Source organism: Acomys russatus, chromosome 14 (assembly GCF_903995435.1).
Source record: "Acomys russatus chromosome 14, mAcoRus1.1, whole genome shotgun sequence".
Taxonomy (NCBI): Eukaryota; Metazoa; Chordata; class Mammalia; order Rodentia; family Muridae; genus Acomys; species Acomys russatus.
Genome location: NC_067150.1, coordinates 30,417,982 through 30,439,333, shown reverse-complemented (window position 1 = coordinate 30,439,333; position 21,352 = coordinate 30,417,982). Strand labels below are relative to the sequence as shown.

The 21,352-nt window shown below is 43.7% G+C and overlaps 1 protein-coding gene across 1 annotated transcript in view; it reads right to left on the bottom strand.

Annotated features, from left to right (window-relative positions):
- The window catches only part of Siae (sialic acid acetylesterase), a 32,199-nt gene extending 10,883 nt beyond the window's left edge, over window positions 1-21,316 (bottom strand). The window contains exons 1-7 of the mRNA XM_051156198.1: window positions 21,219-21,316; window positions 16,884-17,045; window positions 11,528-11,703; window positions 6,795-6,933; window positions 2,996-3,182; window positions 1,506-1,612; window positions 843-976 (exon numbers count right to left, since the gene is read on the bottom strand). Of these exons, the coding sequence (XP_051012155.1) occupies window positions 843-976; window positions 1,506-1,612; window positions 2,996-3,182; window positions 6,795-6,933; window positions 11,528-11,703; window positions 16,884-17,045; window positions 21,219-21,282 (969 nt within the window). The 5' untranslated portion in view covers window positions 21,283-21,316. The remainder of the gene's footprint in view (window positions 1-842; window positions 977-1,505; window positions 1,613-2,995; window positions 3,183-6,794; window positions 6,934-11,527; window positions 11,704-16,883; window positions 17,046-21,218) is intronic.
- Window positions 21,317-21,352: the final 36 nt, after the last annotated feature.

Here is a 21,352-nt window from a genome sequence, read left to right as displayed (position 1 = left end):
GAGGGCAGTGGGGAAGTTAGTGTGACTGGTTGATTGATAAGTTTGTGAGTAGGTCTAGCGATGCAGCAAAGCAAGCCTCAGCCAGCCCGGGACAACCCTGCTCAGCATGGGACAGTCCACATTCTTACACACAGTTGTTAAGGGTACAAATTTATACAAATTCATTATTTTAACAAGAAACGATGATGTGGACAAAGCCTTTGGGGGTGTACCTTTTGACCCAGCAGTTTCATTCCTGGGAATTTACCTGATGGAATAATTAAGCTACAAGAAATCTGCTGTCAGGAAAATAATGTGCCACAGTTTGTAAAAGCAAAATAATGACAACCACTTAGTACCCATCCATTAAGAACTCATTTAAGTATGTTACAATGCATCCATACTTCAGAATACTCTGTAATCATGACAAATCATGTTGAAGAGTAATATTTATTGGCATGAAAAATGCTTACAATATAATATGAAGAGAAACAACAATTATGCATAAGCAACTCTGATCTTTTTTTTTTTTTTCTTCATGAATTTTCAATAGTCTTAGCTTTATGGTCGAGGTAGTGGGATTTCTTTTTTTGTTTAGTTTTTTGTTTGGGTGTTTGTTTTGATTTTTAAGTTTTTTCCAGTGAAACTAGAGTGCTTTAATAATAAGAAATATTCACTGTTTCTTAACATTTTTGAAGATTTAATCATCTCTTCAGTAAGTTCATATGAATTAAGGGTTATATACAGCTTGGAGCTAGCACGCACTGTGAGGACAAAAGTAGGAATGCAAATTCCTGTACAGAGACCCACACTTAACACACCCTCCACACATCCTCATGACCTCTCTTCCTCTGAACACATACCTGGACAAATCCAAATGGGAAGAAATGCTCTGTCTGGCCCTGGGAGCCGTAGTGGAAGGTCTGGCGCCAATCTGCAATGAGTGCAGGGAACATGCAGGCATACAGGTCCCTGTTATAATTTGCATTGGCCTCTCCTAAAAAATCACCAAAATTGGAAGAGGATTTTTAAAATGTCATACATTCTTTTTCTCCCCCACTCACACCGTGAAATAGTGGCCTTCCATGCCCAGAGACTGATGGTCAGAGGCATCAGCAAGGGTGATGCAAGTGGAAGCTTCAAAAGAGCCTCCGCTTTGGGCTTGGCTCTCTCTAGATATTCGTGGAACTCTGTGACCACAATGGAAATGAAATACAATATGCTAAACATCAGGCCACCTGAGAATCACAATGTCAGCACACTGCCCCCAGTCAATGGATATGAGAAACAGGACGTCCTTGGTCCTGCAGCCACTACATAACTTAGCAGGTAACCAAGGACAAGTAAGAGACCCTAGGTGAAACCAGCAGAAGCATCACAGATGGATGGGTGAACCACCCTGTTAACCCAGAGAGGAGAGGGCTAAATAAAATTACAAACTCACTGGGTTTTGAAGCTATTAACTCTTTGGTGCACTTTGTTACATTGCAAAGCTAACTGACACAATGGAGAAAGAGCAAGCTCACCCTGGTACCACACCACTCCTTTTAAAGTCATGTTTTGCAGTGGATGGATCATGGCATTCCAGAGGACAGAATGGGCTACTGGTCCGGCCATAGAGTCAACAGGAACAAACCTAAAATCAGCAAGATGAACAAGGTCACCAGATCACAAGACAGTCAGCCTACCCACGTTCACTCAGACAAACCTCAGATGAAAACAGCGCAGAGGCAATCCAGGCTATAGCATTTCACTTGAAAACATGGCAACAGGCTTGTCATTTTACCTCCAGGTTCTTCTGAGGGAAAGTGTGTGTAAGTCCACAGTGGGCCATGCCAGTTTCCAGATAAGGCCATTAAAGCCAGAGGGAGGGCTGATCTCCAGACGATAAATCAGCTAACTACTACACAGCAGACACTTGGACTAGCTTAAATGCGTTGCTTTGGGGAGTAATGCCGCAATTATTTTCCATATAGCTAAACCACTGGGTGTATGCTTAATCGTTTTTGCAAGATAAATTCCCAGCAATGACATTACTGAGTCAAAAAGAATTTATTTCAATTTTGGAGATGGTCCCAAAGTTCTCTGTGGAATACATATACGCACTTATCTTTGCAGTAGCTATAGATGAGAAGTCCCACTTTTCCACACCATTCGTGTTTTCACTCCCACTCCTGGGAGAGCTGAGGGACCTGGCTTTAAAACCCCCACTGCATGCTGGATAGGACTGTCCTTACAATTCCATTAAAGGCCATTCTTTTTGTCCAAACTTGATGTCTCCGCCCCATCCACACCCAGGCAAACCTTTAGCCAGATACCCAACTGTACTACGAGCAAAGCCATCCTCCTCCTCCTCCCAGAAGCCTTCCCAGAGCGAATGAGACAGTGCTCACAAAAGTGGGGGACATACCATTCCATTCACCTCCATTTGAATACAGCATTGGTTTTTTTGTTTGTGTTTCTAACTAGTTCTTTCTCTCCCTTAAATTATCTTCCCATCCAGCTTTTCCCAAGTGGGCTTTCATACTTAGCACACTAAGATATTTTTAGAGACATATTTATACATTCATTCTTCCTGGCTGGCAATTTCTTTATTCTTGAGGAAAGACAGTACAGTGGCTAGTAGGAGCCCAGGCATTGGAGCCAGACTGGCCTACTTACTAGGCCTGTCCATGAGCCACGTGCTGACCCTGTCTGGGACGCAGTGTCTAACTGTGGCACATTAGCACTACGCACACTTCAGGGAGGCCTTTTGAGAATGAGATGAACCAGTACACAAGTCCCCTGCCTAGGAAGCTGATAGCAAACTCAGCAACCACTGTTACTGACTTAAAGGACTGCAATCCCCTCTTAGCTTGTCCCTAGATGACTGCACCCCCATGACAACACTTGTCCTGTGCATGAATAAACTCCATACACTCAGGACAAATGTGGACACACTTACCTCCTAAGAGGACATTCAGATGCCTCACTCTTACATTCATTCCTCACAAGCTGTATCTCAGGCTGAAGAACTCTTCCGTTCCTTGTATTAGGAACTCCACAAGCTTTCAGTGATCTTTTAGATGCCCAGACCTCAATGGGTGTCCCACCCCAAGTGGAGGAGAGCAGCCCAATGGGATACTGCAGAGTATCGTACAGGTAACGGCCAAAGAGCCAGCACACTGCTGACATGTAAGTGAAATTTCCATGGCCCAAGTTTCCTGTGCAGAGAGATCATTACAGGGAAAGTCAGGAGAAAAGCGGAGAGATGCAAACAGGAGCTGCTAGATGGCATGGGCCAACCCTGAGCTCCTGCCTAGGACCCTCAGAAGTGGGGTAAGGACGCAATACAGCCCAGAAGAAACCATGCCTTCCAAAGGTCCCCCAAGGAGAATCATTTCCACAGGGGAAAAAATACAGTGTTGGTGACGGTTTCTCTTGATTGTTCTTCAGCTTGGTTGGTTGTTTCAGTTGCTCAAAGTTCTTTTTCCCACAAAGAGGAAAAAAGGCTCTGAGCCTGGCATGAAGGCAAATGGAAAACAACTGTGTCGTCGTCTGAACATAAATAATTTACTTACGTAATCAGGGAGCTAAAACTCTAGGCAGGTTTGGTGGCACCCTAGCCCCTGGATTCCTCGGAATCCAGGAATATTAGTCCTCCTCAGTAGGCAGGTGGTTCAAAACAAAACAAAACAAAACCGTAAGGTCCCTTTTCCATCCCCTCGTGTGCCTTTCCTCTTGTCGGCCTACTCATTTAAGGCAAGCAGCCAGTAGGTAGAGAGAAGATGTATGTTTTTCTGGATGACTTTATGACCAATTCCATAGCTAAAGAAATGGAAATATAGATGCATAAGGGCTGAGAAATCCAGCAAAAAGGGAGACATGGCCGTCATTGCCAGTTTTGCTTTCACCAGTCTAATTGATTTCAACTGTTCTTATTGCTGGTATCTGTGAGTTCCATACTAGAGGAAGCTGACAAGGGAAAAGAGGATGCAAATAGACACAGCTACGGGGCCAATTCAAACCAGTACTTAGTAAAAACCTACTATACATGAGGCACTTGGTGAGTACTGTAAAGGACCCAAACCCAAAACGTGAGAGTGCAACAGGAGAAAATCACATCAATTTCAGATGAATTAGAATTGACTGAGCACTTACTATGTGTCCAGAACTACACAATGGCTGAGGTACAGCAATGAGAGAGACATTAAGAATCCCTCCTCATAAATTCTAAAGCTTTCTGAATAAGTCAAGTGAGGGCCTAAATAACATAAATGGCAAAATACAGTGTCTTAAGATATACAGACAAGTTTTAGCTGGAGTTAACAACAAAGAGAAAATATTAAATGAAATGAAGTTCATAAAAAGCCTCACTTAGACTGACTCCCTCCTGTCTCTGCACAACCCCATCAGAGCACTTCCTGTAATAAAGAGCATTCAGTGTTTCCTCTGCGGTTCTCCGAATGAGGCGGGCAGCCCCAGAGGCTCACATATTTCAATGTTTAGCCATCAGAGAGTTGACCCGCTCAGCAAAGATTAGGAGTCGTGACCTTGTTGGAGAAGGTGTGTCACTGTGAGTGGACTTAGAGGCTGCAAAACTCAAACTGAGGCCCATTCTTTCTCTTCTCTTCTTCATTCATTCTCTCCTCTCTCTCCTCTCTCCTATCCTCTCCCCTCCCCCCCACCCCCCCAACCCCCGCCTCTCTCCCCTGCCTACAAATCAGGATGTAGCTCTCACCTATGTTTCCCGTACCATGCCTACCTGCCACCACATTCCCTGCCATGACGCTAATCAACTCATTCTCTGGAGCTGTAAGCTAACCCCCCCTCCCTTCCCCCTACCCCCACCCCCGACTAAATGTCTTCTTCTATAAGTTGCCTTGGTCATGGTGTCTCACAGTAATAGAACAGTACTTCTTTTTCCACATAGTTTTAGTTCCCTGAAGGCAGGGACTTCCTCTGCTTCATCTCTAATGTCCAGGATATAATCAAAGCAAATGCGTTTGCTAGTGTTAAGAGGCCATGAGCAGCCGGTTAGAGGTGGACCTACTGACTAGCAATTAGAAGAGAAAGGGAGCTAAGAAGGAAAGAGGTTAGGAGGCCAGAGGAGAGACAAGGGTTTGCTTATTTGGAAATGAGGTGTGTGTGTGCGTGTGCATGTGTATGTCGAGATGTGCAAGTATGTGTGTGCACATATATGGAAGCCAGAGGTCAATATCGGGTGTCTTCCTCAATCATCATGGACCTCATTCATCCATTCATCCATTCATTCCTTTGAGATGGCCTCTCACTACGTCTAAAACTTATTAATTCAGCTAGGCTGGCTGGTCAGTGAGCACCAGAGATCACTTTGTCTCACCAGGGATGAAATTATAGACACAGCTGCCTTTGAAATGAGTGCTCAGGTTCCGAACTCAGGTCCTCATGCTTAGAGGGCGAGCACTTCCCTAAAGAGTGACCCGTGTTTGCCAGGTGGTGGTGGTGGTGGTGGTGCACGCCTTTAATCCCTTTACTCGCAGCACTCAGGAGGCAGAGGCAGGTGGATCCTGGACTTCGAGGGCAGCCCAGTCTACAGCGCAAGTTCCAGGACAGCCAGAGCTGCACAGAAGAACCCTGTCTAGTAAAAAACAAAACAGCGTGAAACACAATGAGGCAGTGAGAAGAATGAAAACAAATGGCACTCCACAGAGTGTAAAGCGAAGGAAAGCAAGGAAGGCTGTTCACTGGATTTGGCTTTGTGTTCTTTTGTGAAAACAAAGAGCAAGGCTAAACTCTTAGAGCAGGAACTGTGAGTCTGCCGGACTTGTTGCTGTGTCCTTGGACTCGTGCAGAGCCTGCTGTAGAGGAGGCAGAGACATGAAATAAAGACTTTGTATTGAATGCAGAGAAAGGGGAGAGTAAAACTCAAGGGATGAAAAAAAGGCCCTGAAGGAAGCTGGAACAGATCTGAATTCACTCTGAAAGGACATCAGTGAGTTGTCCTCAGACACAGGCATAGGGTGGAGGAATACCAAGGGTTACCATGACAGAGGAAGACCCTGGCCTACCTCATGCTGAGCTGCATCAGTACTGTTCTAAAGTAAATGGAAGAGGCATTTCCTGAAGACAACTGGGGAAGATTCGGGGTGTATTCTTGAGAAGAAACATATAACTGTGATCTGTGGGGTCAGGGAGCCATATCTGGAGCAAGAGTGAGGTCGAGGTGTGTCCAAACCCTCAAAATCTCATCTTTAGGCCAACAGGAGTAGGATTGCTCCCTCCTTGCCCCTGGACCTGCATGTCCCAGTGCATGTGGCCTTACAGACCTCACCTCTGACACACCTGAAGTGGTCACATAGCCTGGGGGCCAGTTTATAGGTTAAACATCCTTTCTCCTTATAAGGTCATGTCCAACAAGCACCTGGAACAGGTCTTCCTCAAGCAAATAAGACACTCCCAACACCTTGGCCCTGGTTAATGATGTACACTTACCCCAATAGCCTCTACTCACTCCTCAAAGGTTTAAATAGCATTTGTCATGTCCCCCCCCAACCCCAATTAAACCAGCTGTCTCCTGAGAAGGCTGTTTCTCATGCAATCACTGCCAATCCAGATTCTGCATTGCACCTACCCACCCCAGCTAAGCTGCACTCCCAGTCCAGCCCAGATACACCATGAGCCTGGATACCCAGAGGGGAGAAGCAGACATGGGGAGGCAGTGATCATCCAGAATGCAATGGAAACCCAATAGGATAGCTCTGTAATAATAAGCAGAACCAAACTGGGAAGCCACAGGTTCTACTTAAGGCACTAACCCATTCCCTAGAGATGTGGATGCTGAGGCACTCAGGTACCTGCAGTGGGCTTGGACCATGACAGGTCAACCTTAGCGAGGTCCTCCAGCTCTTCTGTCGCCTGGGTGGGGGAGACAGAGAAGATGCGCACAGACTGGTAGGCAGCGGTGTCAGACAACTCCTTCGAGGCATTGAAGATCTAGAGGAGAAATCAGAGTCAGTCAACCTGATTGTTCATAAACCGGCTTGCACCTTCTCAGTAAACACATCTTCCAATCCACTGAGCTCCTTCTGACACTTGGACATATGATGCTGAGAATCAAAGAAATCAATACTGAGCTGGACTGAAATGCCTACAACCACGTGTTTCTGTCCAACAGAGGCAATAAGGTGAATCACGGTCCAAAAGACAGCTCGCAAACGATGAAACCTATGGTCTGCCACAGCAGGTCTGTAACTGGACAGGAAGCGCTGCATAGGGATGAGGCTACAGAGCACTGTGAGCTACCTCATTATCTTTTCTCCCCTTGGTTCTGGGGACTAGGGCCAGGTATACGCCCGGTATACCTTTAACCACTAAGCTGTACCTCCCAGCCCATAGATTGCTTTAAGGTAAAACTAAAAGACTTGTTCCTCTCCTAACTGATATCTGATAACAAAGTATTAAAAAATCAACTTCTTTTAACAATGGTGTTTAGGGAGTGTCTGAGGAGGCAACATAAAAAGACCGTCACTTAAGTAATCTATATACCATCCAGGAAATAGATTATAAACCAACACACCTGAGAAATGTGGCAGCTAGGCTATTCTCACCTCGGACCTGACGAGTAGTCATCAAGGAAAAGGTTGGTGACTGAGGTAATCTGAAAAGGGGTGTCCAGGGGAAGGCTCCCTACAATCCCACAAAACTAAAGAAAGAAATGTGTCTGTCCAAAGACAGCACATTTTCCCAAAGCTCCTCACAAACCCTCACAACACAGTGGTCTGGGGTTATTCTGGGCAAGACCGTGTGCGCCATGCTGTGCAACTTACTCATTAGGCCTGTTAAGCCCCATTCCACTACAGGCTTAAGGAGCACTACAATTTCCTCTCATCTTGGTTTCTTCCACTGCTATTGGGTTATTGTTTTGTTGTTGTTTTCTTTCTTTTAAAAAAGAATAGATTGGCAGTATCTTGATTTGCTTTTGTATCTGTGTACATGTTTTCTCGAGTCCCCTCTATCCTCCAGAGCTGTCTGGCTTCCGGCTTCCCTACACAAAGGACCAACAAGAGCATCAAGAGGCCTAGTTACCATTTGCCTCAGGGAACAGGCTCTGCAGCTGAGTCCGGCTGCTACAGTACGGCACAGGAGGCAGGGATACTTTGCTCTGGCCTCCAGCCACAGAGAGTGCAGCTGCTCTGCATTTCCTCCCACCCACCACAGAGAATACAGCTGGCCTTCCAGCCCACAGAACAAGAGACGAGAAAGGATAACGCAGCCAGTGTGCCCCACAGTATTTCATAGAAATGTGCTGCCCCTAGAATTGCCTTTGACTTGACCACTGTGCTGGCTGTAGACATCCATTGGTATAACCAGATGCAAATAAAAATGTTCTTGGGTCACTGTGGGAGCCACAACCTGATGTACCTCCTGGGTGGTAGCAACTCCAGCCAGTCAAGGTCTACATACTCAGGACAGAGATTACATGTAGTCAGGAAAATTCCACTGGAAATCCTGATCCATCTTCAGGACCTTTCCTGGCAGGTTTAACGGGAAATAGGTGCTGAAGAGAAGCAAGCTGACGTGCTCACAGTGTGCTCTGGCAGGGAAATTATTTTTCAGCATTAAGTACCTGTAAAGCCACCGCCTTTGAAATTCAGCTCTGCACTGAGCACGGAGCATCGTGTGTTGCTTCCATGGAAACCGTGGATGAAGCTGCTTTCATTCTCTCCACCCACACTAGCTTCCGCACTGCCTGGGAAAGCAAGCAGCTCATAGAAATGAGACACCAGCTTGGGAAAGCAGGATGGGGGAACATGCTACTTGCCTTTCAGCCCCATTCCTGTCTGCCCAAGTACTGGCAGGGCAGGAGAGTCAGGGTGACTGGCATTGTCCTGTATTGTTACCAGCACATGGAACTGGCTCCAAAACATTAGCTGGAAGGCTTCCATCTTTTCTCACATTGGCCAGAACTGAAAAGCTGGGTGTTAACAAAAAATTGGGGGGGGGGGATTCCTGCTGTACCTGATGACAATTATGTCTGGAATTGGTTCCCTTTCCCAATGCCACTGCCTTTTTGATGGAAGCATTTCCTCTGGGATATTGGCAGCAAATTTAGGAATAAAGAGATTTCAGGAAGATTTTCATTTAAATGACACTTGGTTTCCCTGCTGATGAAAGGGAAGCCTTGCTCCATCTGCTGAGATCAGATTTCATCTCATCAAACACCTCAGTGTAATTATTTCCCTACCAAGTATTTAAATGAGGATGTAAATGAATACCAAGGTATTTGAAGTCATTAGCGCTGCCTGGGCTGAGGGAGAGCACCGCTGTCTCCCAAGAGACCAGACCATTCCCCATCAAAGCAGCTGCTCACCAGTGTTCATTTTGTAACCTTTATACCACATTCTTGAATTAATGAAGACACGTCAAGAATCTATTTCCCTCAGAGGATCTTAGCATGGAGTCTGCAAGGGGGAACAAAACATGTGTGTGTGTGTGTGTGTGTGTGTGTGTGTGTGTGTATGGAAATGTATGTACATGCCCACACTTACACATGTGATCGTCAGACATCTACTAATTTAGTAATTGACAGAAGAATTTGGAGATTTTGTACCTTGTTTCACCTTCTACTGTATCAGTTCTGATGCTGAGGTAATGACTGTAAACACGCCATCCATCACACGTCTTAGAGCCTGCTACTGGAATGTGGTGCCCATCCCTCTCTTCTGTATATCCATGTGTAAAATAAGAAAGAGGGGAGTGCCAAGTGATTGGAAAATGTGGGCCTCTCCTCTGATATTGGCCATCATTTCCTACGCCTCACTAGAAATACCCAAGTCTTAAGACCTACCCTGAGGTGGCGGCAGATGAACATTTAGACATCTCTCCATTTATAAACATCTCACTTGGTGTTATAAATAACACTCAGCTTTAAAATTCCATTTTACCCTAACAACAAGATGGGCATACAATCTGCCATTTCCTTCTTTGAATGTGAAGAGGGGTAGGATATAGTGAGAATCTTACCTCCTCAAAAAGGCACAAGGAGGGAGGAAAGGGAAAAGAGACAGCTATTGCGTGTGCTTATGTGTGCTGGGCGTCTGTACAGGGAAAGGAGCAAACACATAAAGTGGGGGAGGGTGATGCATTCTTCCTATCAAAAAATAAGGTTCTGCAAACTGTTAAAAGACTGGAAAATATGGCTTTTGGTACTATCAGCACCTAAAATGCTGCCTTGCAAACTAAGTGCCTTGTCGAGAGAAAGGGGGAGAGAGAGCGAGAGCGAGAGAGAGAGAGAGAGAGAGAGAGAGAGAGAGAGAGAGAGAGAGAGAGAGAGAGAGAGAGAGAATTAACATATATTTCAGATGGAATCTCTTTTCTGTCCCCCTCCATCTCAGAGCTCTCAGCCCTGACTTAATTCAGAAGATGTTCAAGAGAAAATTCCAGGCAGAAAGAATGTGTTTACGCTTAGCAATCAAGATCTGATTTAGCCTGACAGAAAATGGGATGGGATCCCTTGGCATAGTCTGCTATTGAGAAAGTTACTATATAGATACAAACAGATCTGGTCCATGCTGTTCTGTGAAAACACAGGAGTCCAATTAAAACATGGAGGAAAGCACTGCTTTCTCTAATGAGTTAACAGCAACTCCACTTCTGTACTAAACCATGCTTTCTATCATAATAAAACCTCACAACTGTGTCCATTCAAACATGCAAACTAGGCCCAGGCCAAGTTCAGCTTAATAGGCATTTCAATCCAAAATACTTCCATATATTTAAAACAGGAAGTAAGAGTTCACAGATTAGAAAGATTTATATACAAAAAAATTATATTTTTGAATTAGAAAACATGATAAAATGAAATATACATGTCAATCTTTTTAATAGCACTATTTAATAACAGGTTTTCTTGAAGGGAATGATGAAACTACAAATAATAAAAGCTTTAAAAACAAAACAAAAACATTAAAGCATATAAAAGCACTCTAGTTTATGTGCATTGATGTTTTGCCTGTATGTGTGTCTTTGGATCCCCCAGAACTGGACTTATAGACAGGTGTGAGCTGACACACGGTTGCTGGGAATTGAACTGGGTTCTCTGGAAGAGCAGCCAGTGTTCTTAACCATTGAGCCATCTCCCCGGCCCATTTAGTTTACACTTTTATCAAAGAGGGAATTGAAAGGAAAGCATGGCTTGGTTGTACAGATTCCTAACCTCAAACTTAAATATTTCTCAAAAACAGAAAAACTGAGTCAAGAAAGGCAAGGAAAGATAAATCAGCTAAAACAAAAATCTCGTTTAGAGGACAGAGCTAGGGATAGCTTCAGGGAGAAAACTGAGTATATAAACACAATTAGTTCCAATCAGTAACTACCAATGTAATTAGTAGCTTACCTCTTTAGGTTGTAAATCAAATTACTTATAGAAAGCGCTCAGACTAGATCTTGCACATGACAAGTATTTAGTAAACAGAAACAGCCTTCCCTCTCCCCACCCCCGCCCCGTTCATTGTCCTCCTTTCCTGTCTCCCCCTCCGCATTCATTCATTATCATCAACATTAATTGTCGGCTGAGACTCTCCATTACCTGTAACGTGGTCATCTGCATGTTACTCTGTCCACTGCAAAGCCAGACATCTCCAAATAACACATCATGAACTCTCAGGGTAAAATTCATTGTCCCCAAAGTCTGCTGTGCCATCACTTCAAAAGGTCCCCCAGGCCTCATAGGGTCCAGCACCACCGTCCAGGTGTTGAAGGACGCTGCAACAACAACAGACCCCAAGGGATTAAGCAACAACCACCTAAAATGAAGTTAAACACCAACCGCACCTCATCTGTGGCTATGCTCAGGCTCTGTGACAAAGAGTACTCAACGCTATAAAGAATGGCCAAATTCCAAGCAAGATGGATAGAACTATTGAGAACAGCACCCTTTTTACCCTTAATCTGTACCAATCCTTTCTTATTTTTAACTAAGGCATTTACAAGAAAGGTTAGTTACCCAGCTATAATCCTAAATAAGGAGAGACAAAAATACACAGATTAAAATTCAAATGCAGTTAAAGTAAATAAATAAAGTAGAAATTCTCATTACACTATCCAACAGTCAGTTACCCTAATCTAATCTAACCTTTCTGATTTACACAGCACCCCAAACTAACTTGCCATTATCCAATCAAATGTGAGCACAGGCTAAGATCATTTCTAACCCGAATCTTCCCTTCACTGAGCAGGATCTCCCTTGCCATCCATCACTACCTCCTCCCATGTTAATACTTGCTAACAAACACTAACACTGCCAGTCACACTGGGTTCGCCCATCAGCAAACAGAAATTAACACATCAACAAATAGGGGGGAGCATATACATTAATCTCTGTGAAAAAGATATTTTAACTTGACCAACCTATTATTTCAGAGTGATATACAGGACTTGAGGTTTTAGGACTGCACTAAGCTAGGAAGGACCCTATTTTAGAAAGTCATAGCTTGCTTCCTGGACACCACAGCCCCCTCTGCTGTTCCTCTCAGTCACCAGATCACTGCTGTCAACCTCATACTCAGAGATTTAGGGAAAATGTCTTCCAAATGGCAAAAGGATGCAAAAAAGAACCATAAAATATGAAAAAGGTGGAGTAGTAGAGTAGTGAAATAGGAACACAGAAAAGGCAGAGAAAACAACATCTGAACATAAAAGCGTCTAACATGAACACACTTATCGGTTGCCATCAGATCAATCTAAATCCAAAGGGAAAGAGAGGGGAGGCCAGGAAGCAGAGCAGTGTGAAGTTACTGCCCTAACCTATGGGCAGAAATAACTAGAAATACCACCCAGTGCCTACTCCACACTGGACACTGGCCAAGGTTCTTTCTTGCCAAGGACAACTAAGCAGAAGCAGGAAATGTCCAGATGTACACTGGGAAATTAGCAAAAACCGAAGCCCTAAAGGGTGCTTGGAGTGCTGGAGGAAGGGTCTAAATGGTTGATCATCTGAAGAGCTGAGCCAGCTGAGCTTGCTCCTCTGCCTCCCGGAGGTCAGCTAAGCCTGAGACCATGGGCTCACTATGGTATTTCTCTGACCAATAGCCACGCATCAGCATATAAAAAGCATAATTCAACCTAAACCAGAAAAATCACTGTTTTGGAAACAGTGGGCAGCTAGTACAGATTGTGTGGCACAGGTGTGATGTGTTCCGTATGGCTCACACTTCTGAACAGGCAGACGTTCCAATCTGTCCTAATACAGGCTTGCCAAGGTCTTTCCAGGCTTCCTGCACTGACACACCTCTCTGAAGCTCTGTCCTGCCACCAACACTGCTCATGGGTGCTGATGAGATCAACTGCCAGAAAACTTTACACAGGACTATCTCTTAGCCTTCTGGTATCATCCAGTGTAGTGAGAGCTTATTAATTAGGTGTTTTCCCTTAGCTTTTTCAGCACACATGGCTGGTGACAAAAACTCCTCTCCCCAGCATTTCCAGCAAGTGGTAATGTCTATGGTGCTTTAAATAAGATTGGTCCCTACAGACTCATGGATTTGAATGCTTAGGGAGAGGCACTAGGATGTGGGGCCTTGTTGGAGGAATTGTGCCACTGGGGGGTGGGAATTTGGGAATTTCAATGGCTCAATGAGGCCCAGTGTGTGTGTGTGTGTGTGTGTGTGTGTGTGTCTGTCTCTCTCTCTCTCTCTCTCTCTCTCTCTCTCTCTCTCTCTCTCTCTCTCTCTCTCTGTCTTCCTCCTGCCTACCAATCCAGATGTAGAACTCTCAGCTCCTTCTGCAGCACCATGTCTGCCTGTGTACCATCCCATCATGATAATGGACTAAACCTCTGCTCCTGTAAGCCAGCCCCAATTATATGTTTTCTTTTATAAGAGTTGCCTCGTAAAACTGCTTATGAAAATTACATAAGCCATAGTATGTTGTGACAGGCACACCTTGGGGTAGGTTCTAAAGTTACAGCCTTGTATTGTCCTTTCCCCTCTGGAACCAATAGAATCTGTGACTTGCTTTCAACCAATAGTTCTACAACAGAGGAGAGGTGAGATGTCCCTCTTGAGATTTAGCTATATTATATGGGAAAAACAAGGAAAGTCCATGGCATCTCAGTCAGAATGGCTTTACCATGAAGAAAACAAAAGACAGGCTGGAGAGAGTTTAATTGCCAGCAACCACATTGTGGCTCATAAACCATTTATCATGAGGTCTGGTGCTCTCTTCTGGTGTGCAGGCATACAGGAAGGAAAAACACTCTATACTAGATAGATAGATAGATAGATAGATAGATAGATAGATAAATAGATAGATAGGTAGATAGATAGATAGATAGATAATAAAAAAGAAAAAAAACAAATGACAACAAAAGCTGATAAGGATGTGGTGAAGGGGAACCTTTATTTACTACCAATGGGAATATAAACTAAGCATCTCTGGTCACCCTGGTCTACAGAGCAAATTCCAAGACAGCCAGAGCTACACAGAGAAACCCTGTCTCCAAAAACAAAAACAAAAAACAAAAACAACAAAAAAGACAAATCAGTGTATCGCAGAGATACTTCTTCATCTGTGTTTATTAAAGCAGTCTTCATAATAGCCAAGATAAGAAATCAGCCTTGATACCCATCGATAGATGAAGAAGAAAATGTAAAAACTGTGTTATATAATACATACAATGGGTTTTCATTCAGATATAAAAAGAATAAAGTTATGTCGTTTATAAGAAAATGAACAAAATTGGGAAGCATCATATTAAGCAAAATAAGCCAGTCAGTCAGGAAGAGCAATATCACATTTCCTATTACAAATGATCTAGATTTAAATAAATATATGTAACATTATATATTAATTATATATATATTTATATGAGACATGAAATCAAAATGAACTATTTGTGAGGAGAAAGGGAACAGGCAGTAAGAGACAGAAGTAGAGGATGTGTAGGGCAGTGAATGTAAGCTAAATACAATGATTCATATGTATAAAATGTCAATATTAAACCCATTACTTCATATGCTTTCAAAAAGTAGTCTGGGCATATAGCTCAGTTGGTGGAGTACTTGCCTAGCATGCACAGAGTCCCAGGTTCAGCCCCCAGCACTGCATAAACTGGGTATGGCGTGGTTCATGCCTATTCTCCCACCCGTTAGGAAATGGAGGTCAAAGGAGCAGAATACCAATATAACTCCCAGCTACAAGAAACATTAGAGAGCAGACTAGGCAGGAGGTACAGGCAGCTCTGCAATTCTCCACCTTCAGTCTACCTCACAAATCACAATGAGGGGCTCAGCTGGCAGGAGTGGATGCCGCTCTTGTAGGCAATCTGAGTTGGTTCCCAGCACCCACTCTTAGACATCTCTATCCCTTCTACAGAGAGACCCTTTTATTCACTTTGAGCCTTCATCCTCACAGCCGTACTCTCAGGTCAAGCCCCCATCACGTGCATCTGCATATCATAAGCGCCTGTTTACAGTTCTACCGACCCCATCCGGTGATTGCCAAACCCTGCTCATGTGCTTTTATGGCTTATAATCTACAGACCAAGGATGTAAATGCTTTAGCGGAGACAAACACGTCTCCATACTGTCCCATCTCCTGTCATCCACCACCAGACACTTAGCCCAGTGTCCCAGACCAACCTACCTCCACAGCACTTCTCCAGCATTACAAATAGACTCAGACCCCTGTGCCTATAGCCAGGACTTTCCCTCTACTGAACTTGTGCCTCCTCTTTCAAGACAAGTCTTAAACTAAGTTCATTACCCTACTATCTTCCTAAGCTCACACACGGCCCTTCCTTATTGTGGCACATGATTCACATAACTATACGCAGTCTTTATTTTCCTGTTTCCTCCTTTACCTTTCAGGCTTCAGTAAAGGAGAGGCTACATCTGTTTTACCTAGCACAGTATCTGTCACACTATAGGTACTCAATAAATATTTGAATAACTGAATAAATAATAGTAGCAGCAGTAGTAACAATAATGGCCATTGAAGTTAATGTGCCAAGCACTGTTCCAACTACTTTATACGCATTTACATTTACTTTTCATAATACTCCATTAAGAATTAGTAAGTACTACCTCCACTTTATACATAGAAAACAAACTGTCACAGAGATGTTTAATAATATGTACAATTACATACCCAGAAATGACAGTCAGAGAATCAGAACCCAGACAGTAAACTGTCAAAGTTCTTTTCCAGATCTCCAAATGTATTCTTTTTTAAAATGTTAAGACTTTAATAAATATGTGAGTGTCTGTGTGTGTGTGTGTGTCTGTGTGTGTGTGTGTGTTTGTGCACCATGTACATGCAGGCGCCCAGAGTAACCAGAAGAGGGCATCAGATCCCCTGGAGCTGGAGTTGTAAGGGGTTATGAGTTACCCAATGTAAGTGCTGGAAACTGAGCCCAGGTCCTTGGCAAGAGGATCATACATGCAAGAGAGCCATCCCTCTCCTCCAGACTGTGTGCCTCTCTTGCATGTATGGTCCAGGCCAACTATTATCTTCTGTAGCAACTTTTCCATAGTAACCAGACTGAGGTAGACGCCTCTCTTCTGTATCTCTTGGAACTCCACAGATATTTTATGTGTTCATCCAACTACCACATAATTTGTTCGGTTCAATGAGCTCCTTGGCAAAAGGGACTTTGAGCCTTGTTATCACTTGTGGTATCTTCAGTGCCTATCCACATAGTAAATACTCAAATAACTCTTACAGATGGATGAATGGGTGGATGGATGGATGGTGGATGATGGATGAATGGATGGATGGATGGATGGTGGATGATGGATGAATGGGTGGATGGATGGATGGTGGATGATGGATGATGGATGGATGGATGGATGGATGGATGGAACTGGAGCCATAAACACTATTTTCAGATAATCCAGCAGGTGGCAGAAGAAGACAGTAACTGCACAGACAATGGGCTGCCTTACCTTTCACACTGGTCACTTTCTTCATGATGGTTTCCTGACCTTGGCACAAGGTCACTGTCACTGTGGCCCCAGGTGTACCAAAGCCCCAGATCACGGCCCCTGAAGGCTCCTTCTGCAGCACCATGTAATTGTCAATGTATGAAGCAAAGCGAAAATCAACACCTAAAAAGGTTAGCAAACACTCAGGAGATCATCATGAGGGAAATTCAGCATCAGGTGGATCTGGCAAAACAGGAAGTAACATGCAGTCCCTATACAAGAGAATACAAGTCTTCTCAAGCCTTTCAATCTTCCAAAACTAGGTCTTGTTGCTCCGAATTAAATAAGCCACATTACAGGAACAGTTTCCAACAATAGGCAGCGCAGCTGACCATGGCCATTAAGGAAAACTTAGAACCCAGGGCAACAACTAATTACCTACCCCCTCCCCTCCCCTTCACAGTTCCTGGTCAACCTCTGACCCTTGCTCTAAAACTTGGCTCTAGAACTCAACATTCCTGCCTCAAATCACTAAAATGAACGTTCCATGCATCTCACAGATGGTGTTTATAAGAAAAACAAACCATTTCCTTCCTTACCTCTCCATCGCTGTGCCCTCTCCTAGAAGCTAGGAGGAAATAGAAGAGCATCAACTGTCTCCAACACAGCTCCTCTACTGTTGTACCCATCTTTCTCTCCTTCCCATCCTATCAATGCCAAACGCCCTCAAATCTTTTTCTCTTGGGGTTTGCTGTTGTTATTTATATTGCTGCTGTTCTTGTTTGGGGTTTTTTTTTGGGGGGGGGAGGATTTTGATGACCAGTATACCACACTTATAACTGTGACAAGTCCTCCTTTCTGTTAAGCTCAGATAAATCAGGAGACAAAATTAAGATCATGGAGAGACAAAAGGTTAAAACCTCTGAGAGAAGGTCTTGTCACCATGTCACAAGCAAAGAAAAGAGGAGGCATGTTTGCATATAGGATCCTGTGCTAAGAGTCACTGACAAGACTGAATAAGAATTTAACGAGATCATGTCTATTTTTAACTCGTAGAGTATACGGAAGTACTTTTTAAATAACGAGCATTGATCCAAATAATCCCAGTGAGCTCACAGAAATTTAACTAGGAAAATCATAGGACTTACATCCCAATTTGTCTCAGCAGGGGAGATTTTTTTTTAATTATCCAAAGAAAATAATTTACAAATTTAAGGGGTTTTGGGTTGGGGTTGGGTTTGGGGGAGTTGTTTTGTTTCGTTTTGCTTTTTAATAAAATGATAGGCAGGAAAGAGAATTAGAATTAACAAAGCTGACATTTTCCTCCCCAGAAGCTCCAAAAAATGGCAGGCCCCTTAGGCTATACTTACAGGGCAGTAGAGCTAATGGGGTCCCCTCACAAGCTTGGTGGCCTATTAATACTGGTCTTTGAGTAACAGGCTAATCCTAAGGACCCTCAGCTCTCTTTCTCACTCAGCAGCTAGTCTGATCAGGAAGCCTACATGACAATCAGAGATCATCCAGGAGGCTTAACAAGCTCAAGATGCATGTACCATGAGCAAAATACTCTGGGACCACAACATCCCAGAATTGCATAAGCAGGTTGGCAGCCTACTGGGGAAACCAGGAGGCATGTGTGTGGGAAGGCCCTGTCTTGGGTAGATAGATACAGAACAAAAGCCGAAAAGCAAATGCATAAATAAGAGCTAAGTAGAGAAAGGACTGGAGTTAGAGGAACGGAGTGAAGAAAATGCTGCTTACGATTTGGAGTCCATAGGCTGGGGAATGCCTTTTCAAGCCAATCTCTGTTTGCCAACACACATTTATAGAACCTTTTTGTGAATAGATTTGTGATGAGCAAAATAAATTTAGAGATGGGAATACTTTTAAATAATTTTAGAGGTGGAAATATCTTTATAACAATAGTATAATCGTGTTACTTACTGATCATGAGATATAACCTAATTATATTACCCCTCAAGGGACTAGGACACAAATAGATTAAGCAATTTTTAAGACTGATTAGAACAGCCGTGAATTCAAGAAGTATCTCTTTATTGATACCTATTGTATGCCAGGCACTACTTTACACATTGAGACTATAACAGTGGAAGGAAAAATAATATCAATAATAGATAAAAATTCTTGCTGCCTCAGATCTTACAATCTACTAGGAGCTTATTCATGTGACAGAGTGCTTAAGATACTGGAGACAGTAATAATGTCCTTGGCTGGCCTCAGAAAGTAGTTTATGACAGAAATGGAATCCACGTCATCCACTTCCAAAAGTATCGTAATTTCTTTTTTGCTCTATTTACATTATGGTAGCAATGCAAAGAAAAATTATATGCCCTATCCTTATAAAGTTCATACTGTAAGCTGACTAGACAGTGAAACATACCGAAGAACTGAGCAGTGTAATGAGCAAAAAAGAAACACACACCTCAAACACCAGGCATATTCAAACATGGATTTTTTTTTTTTTAAGGTGTTGGATTTTTCCCTTCATTTGGGATTTGATGTGGAAAACGAGAATGAATGTTGTGGGGAAGAAGCCATCATTATAAGTAGACTAGCAAAAAAAAATTTTTTTTTAGCATAGTGGTTACTGCTGATGGGAACCCAGCAATGTACTAAGGAGGAGGAGTTCACTGGCAACCTCAATAAAAATCACATTGCTATAGTTCTCAAACTGCGTGCTGAGTTTATAGATCCTTCCACTGCTAAACGTAACTTTATATTTTCATTATAAGCCCGAGAAAAGGAGAGTATTAAAGGAAAGGGGTAAGGATAAGCAAGGGGGAACTCAGGGAGATAAATCTGGAGCCTGAATGAGTGGTCACTGGCACGTGCTGATCAAGCTCATGTAATGTGAGCCAAAAGAAATAAAAAACAAAACAAAACAAACAAACAAAGTGCAGTAGAGAGAAAAAGAGGTTTTAAAGGGGGTGGGCAGAAAGGAGGGCAAGTGACAAGGTGCAAGAAGGGTGGGAGGGGTTGAGGCTGTACCCAGATAGAGTTCTGACACCAAAGGGAAAAAAGTGTGTGTTCATAGGTGGAGCCACAGAGGAGAGCATGGGGCAGGGGTTGATGAGGCAGACATGGAAGACAAGTCTTTTTCAGGGCTTCATTTTGGAGACAAGACTAAGGAAGTGACTGTGTCATATACAGGAAGGAATCTGACATAAGTGGTGTTTGGGGAATCAAGTGCTTCTAAAGAGACTCCCCACCTGTGTGTGTGTGTGTGTGTGTGTGTGTGTGTGTGTGTGAGAGAGAGAGAGAGAGAGAGAGAGAGGGAGAGAGAGAGAGAGAAGAGAAGAGAAGAGGAGAGGAGAGGAGAGGAGAAGAGAAGAGAAGAGAAGAGAAGAGAAGAGAAGAGAAGAGAAGAGAAGAGAGAGAAGAGAAAGAGAGAGAGACTAAGAAAACAGTTGCTCTGCTGTGTTTACCTTCTCCCCACCTCACCTCCTATGATAGGTCCCAAAGATCACGAGAGAGTTGAGAGTCCTAGCTTTGAAACTCCCTTGAGTGAAATACAACCATGATGTTTCTTCTCCCTGCCACCTTCGTTTGTTTTATTTGCTGTAGTGTAGGAAGCCCAAATTCCTAGCATTCTAGCCAAGAGCTCTACCACTGGGCTATATTCTCAACGCCTCACATTTCATTCTTTGAGTCTTTGGAGTCCCCTCTTGCAGCGATCCAAGGAAGAAGGGAGGGGGTGGATCCAGCATTAACACTTTACTTTGAATGTCTACATTTCTATCTTTTGGTATCTCCATGCTGAATGTCAATGTCCAGCCCAGGTTAGTCAGAAGACCAGCTCAGCACTACAGCCAACGTGAGTCAACCTCATCCTCCCCAGTGTGATGAGTCTTATCCCTCGACTAATATCTCTGATATCTGCATCCAAAATCAGAGCTGAACCTTCAATTATTCTGAGCTAGTGAGGAGGTTGTATTCTTAGCCCTAATAACCACTTAAACTAGTAAAAATTTAATTCCCTCAAGACACCCATCCCGATAGAAGCCCTCCCTAAGGGCACCACTGAGGGGGCAGGTGCTGAAGTATTTTGGATGACTCAGTCACCTGTTTCCAAATATTATCTAACTAGCTTCGCCCCCTTCTCTCTGAGCTCTTCTAAAGGCTTCAGTCTGGGCACACTGGATCCTCCCTCAACTGATAAATCGAAGTCTCCATCTGCCACCTATGCTGCAAGTGAGGGACCTTGGGCGTCAAAGGCAGCAGCCAGGGCCCAGCAGTACCTTCATCCCAGGCCTAGATGGGAAAAGATCGGTTCTGACTCAAAGCAGACCTTTAGAGAGGACGCAGGCCAAGATCCCCAGGGCCGTGACACCTCACCTGCACTTCTGCTGGCTTGCACGATTATGAGCAGCACTAACTCAAAGAGTCCCAGGGAAACCATACTTGAAGAAGTCCTAGTCAACACCCAGCGTAGTCAGGAAGAGCCCCTTAGGTTAGGGGCGGGGACATGG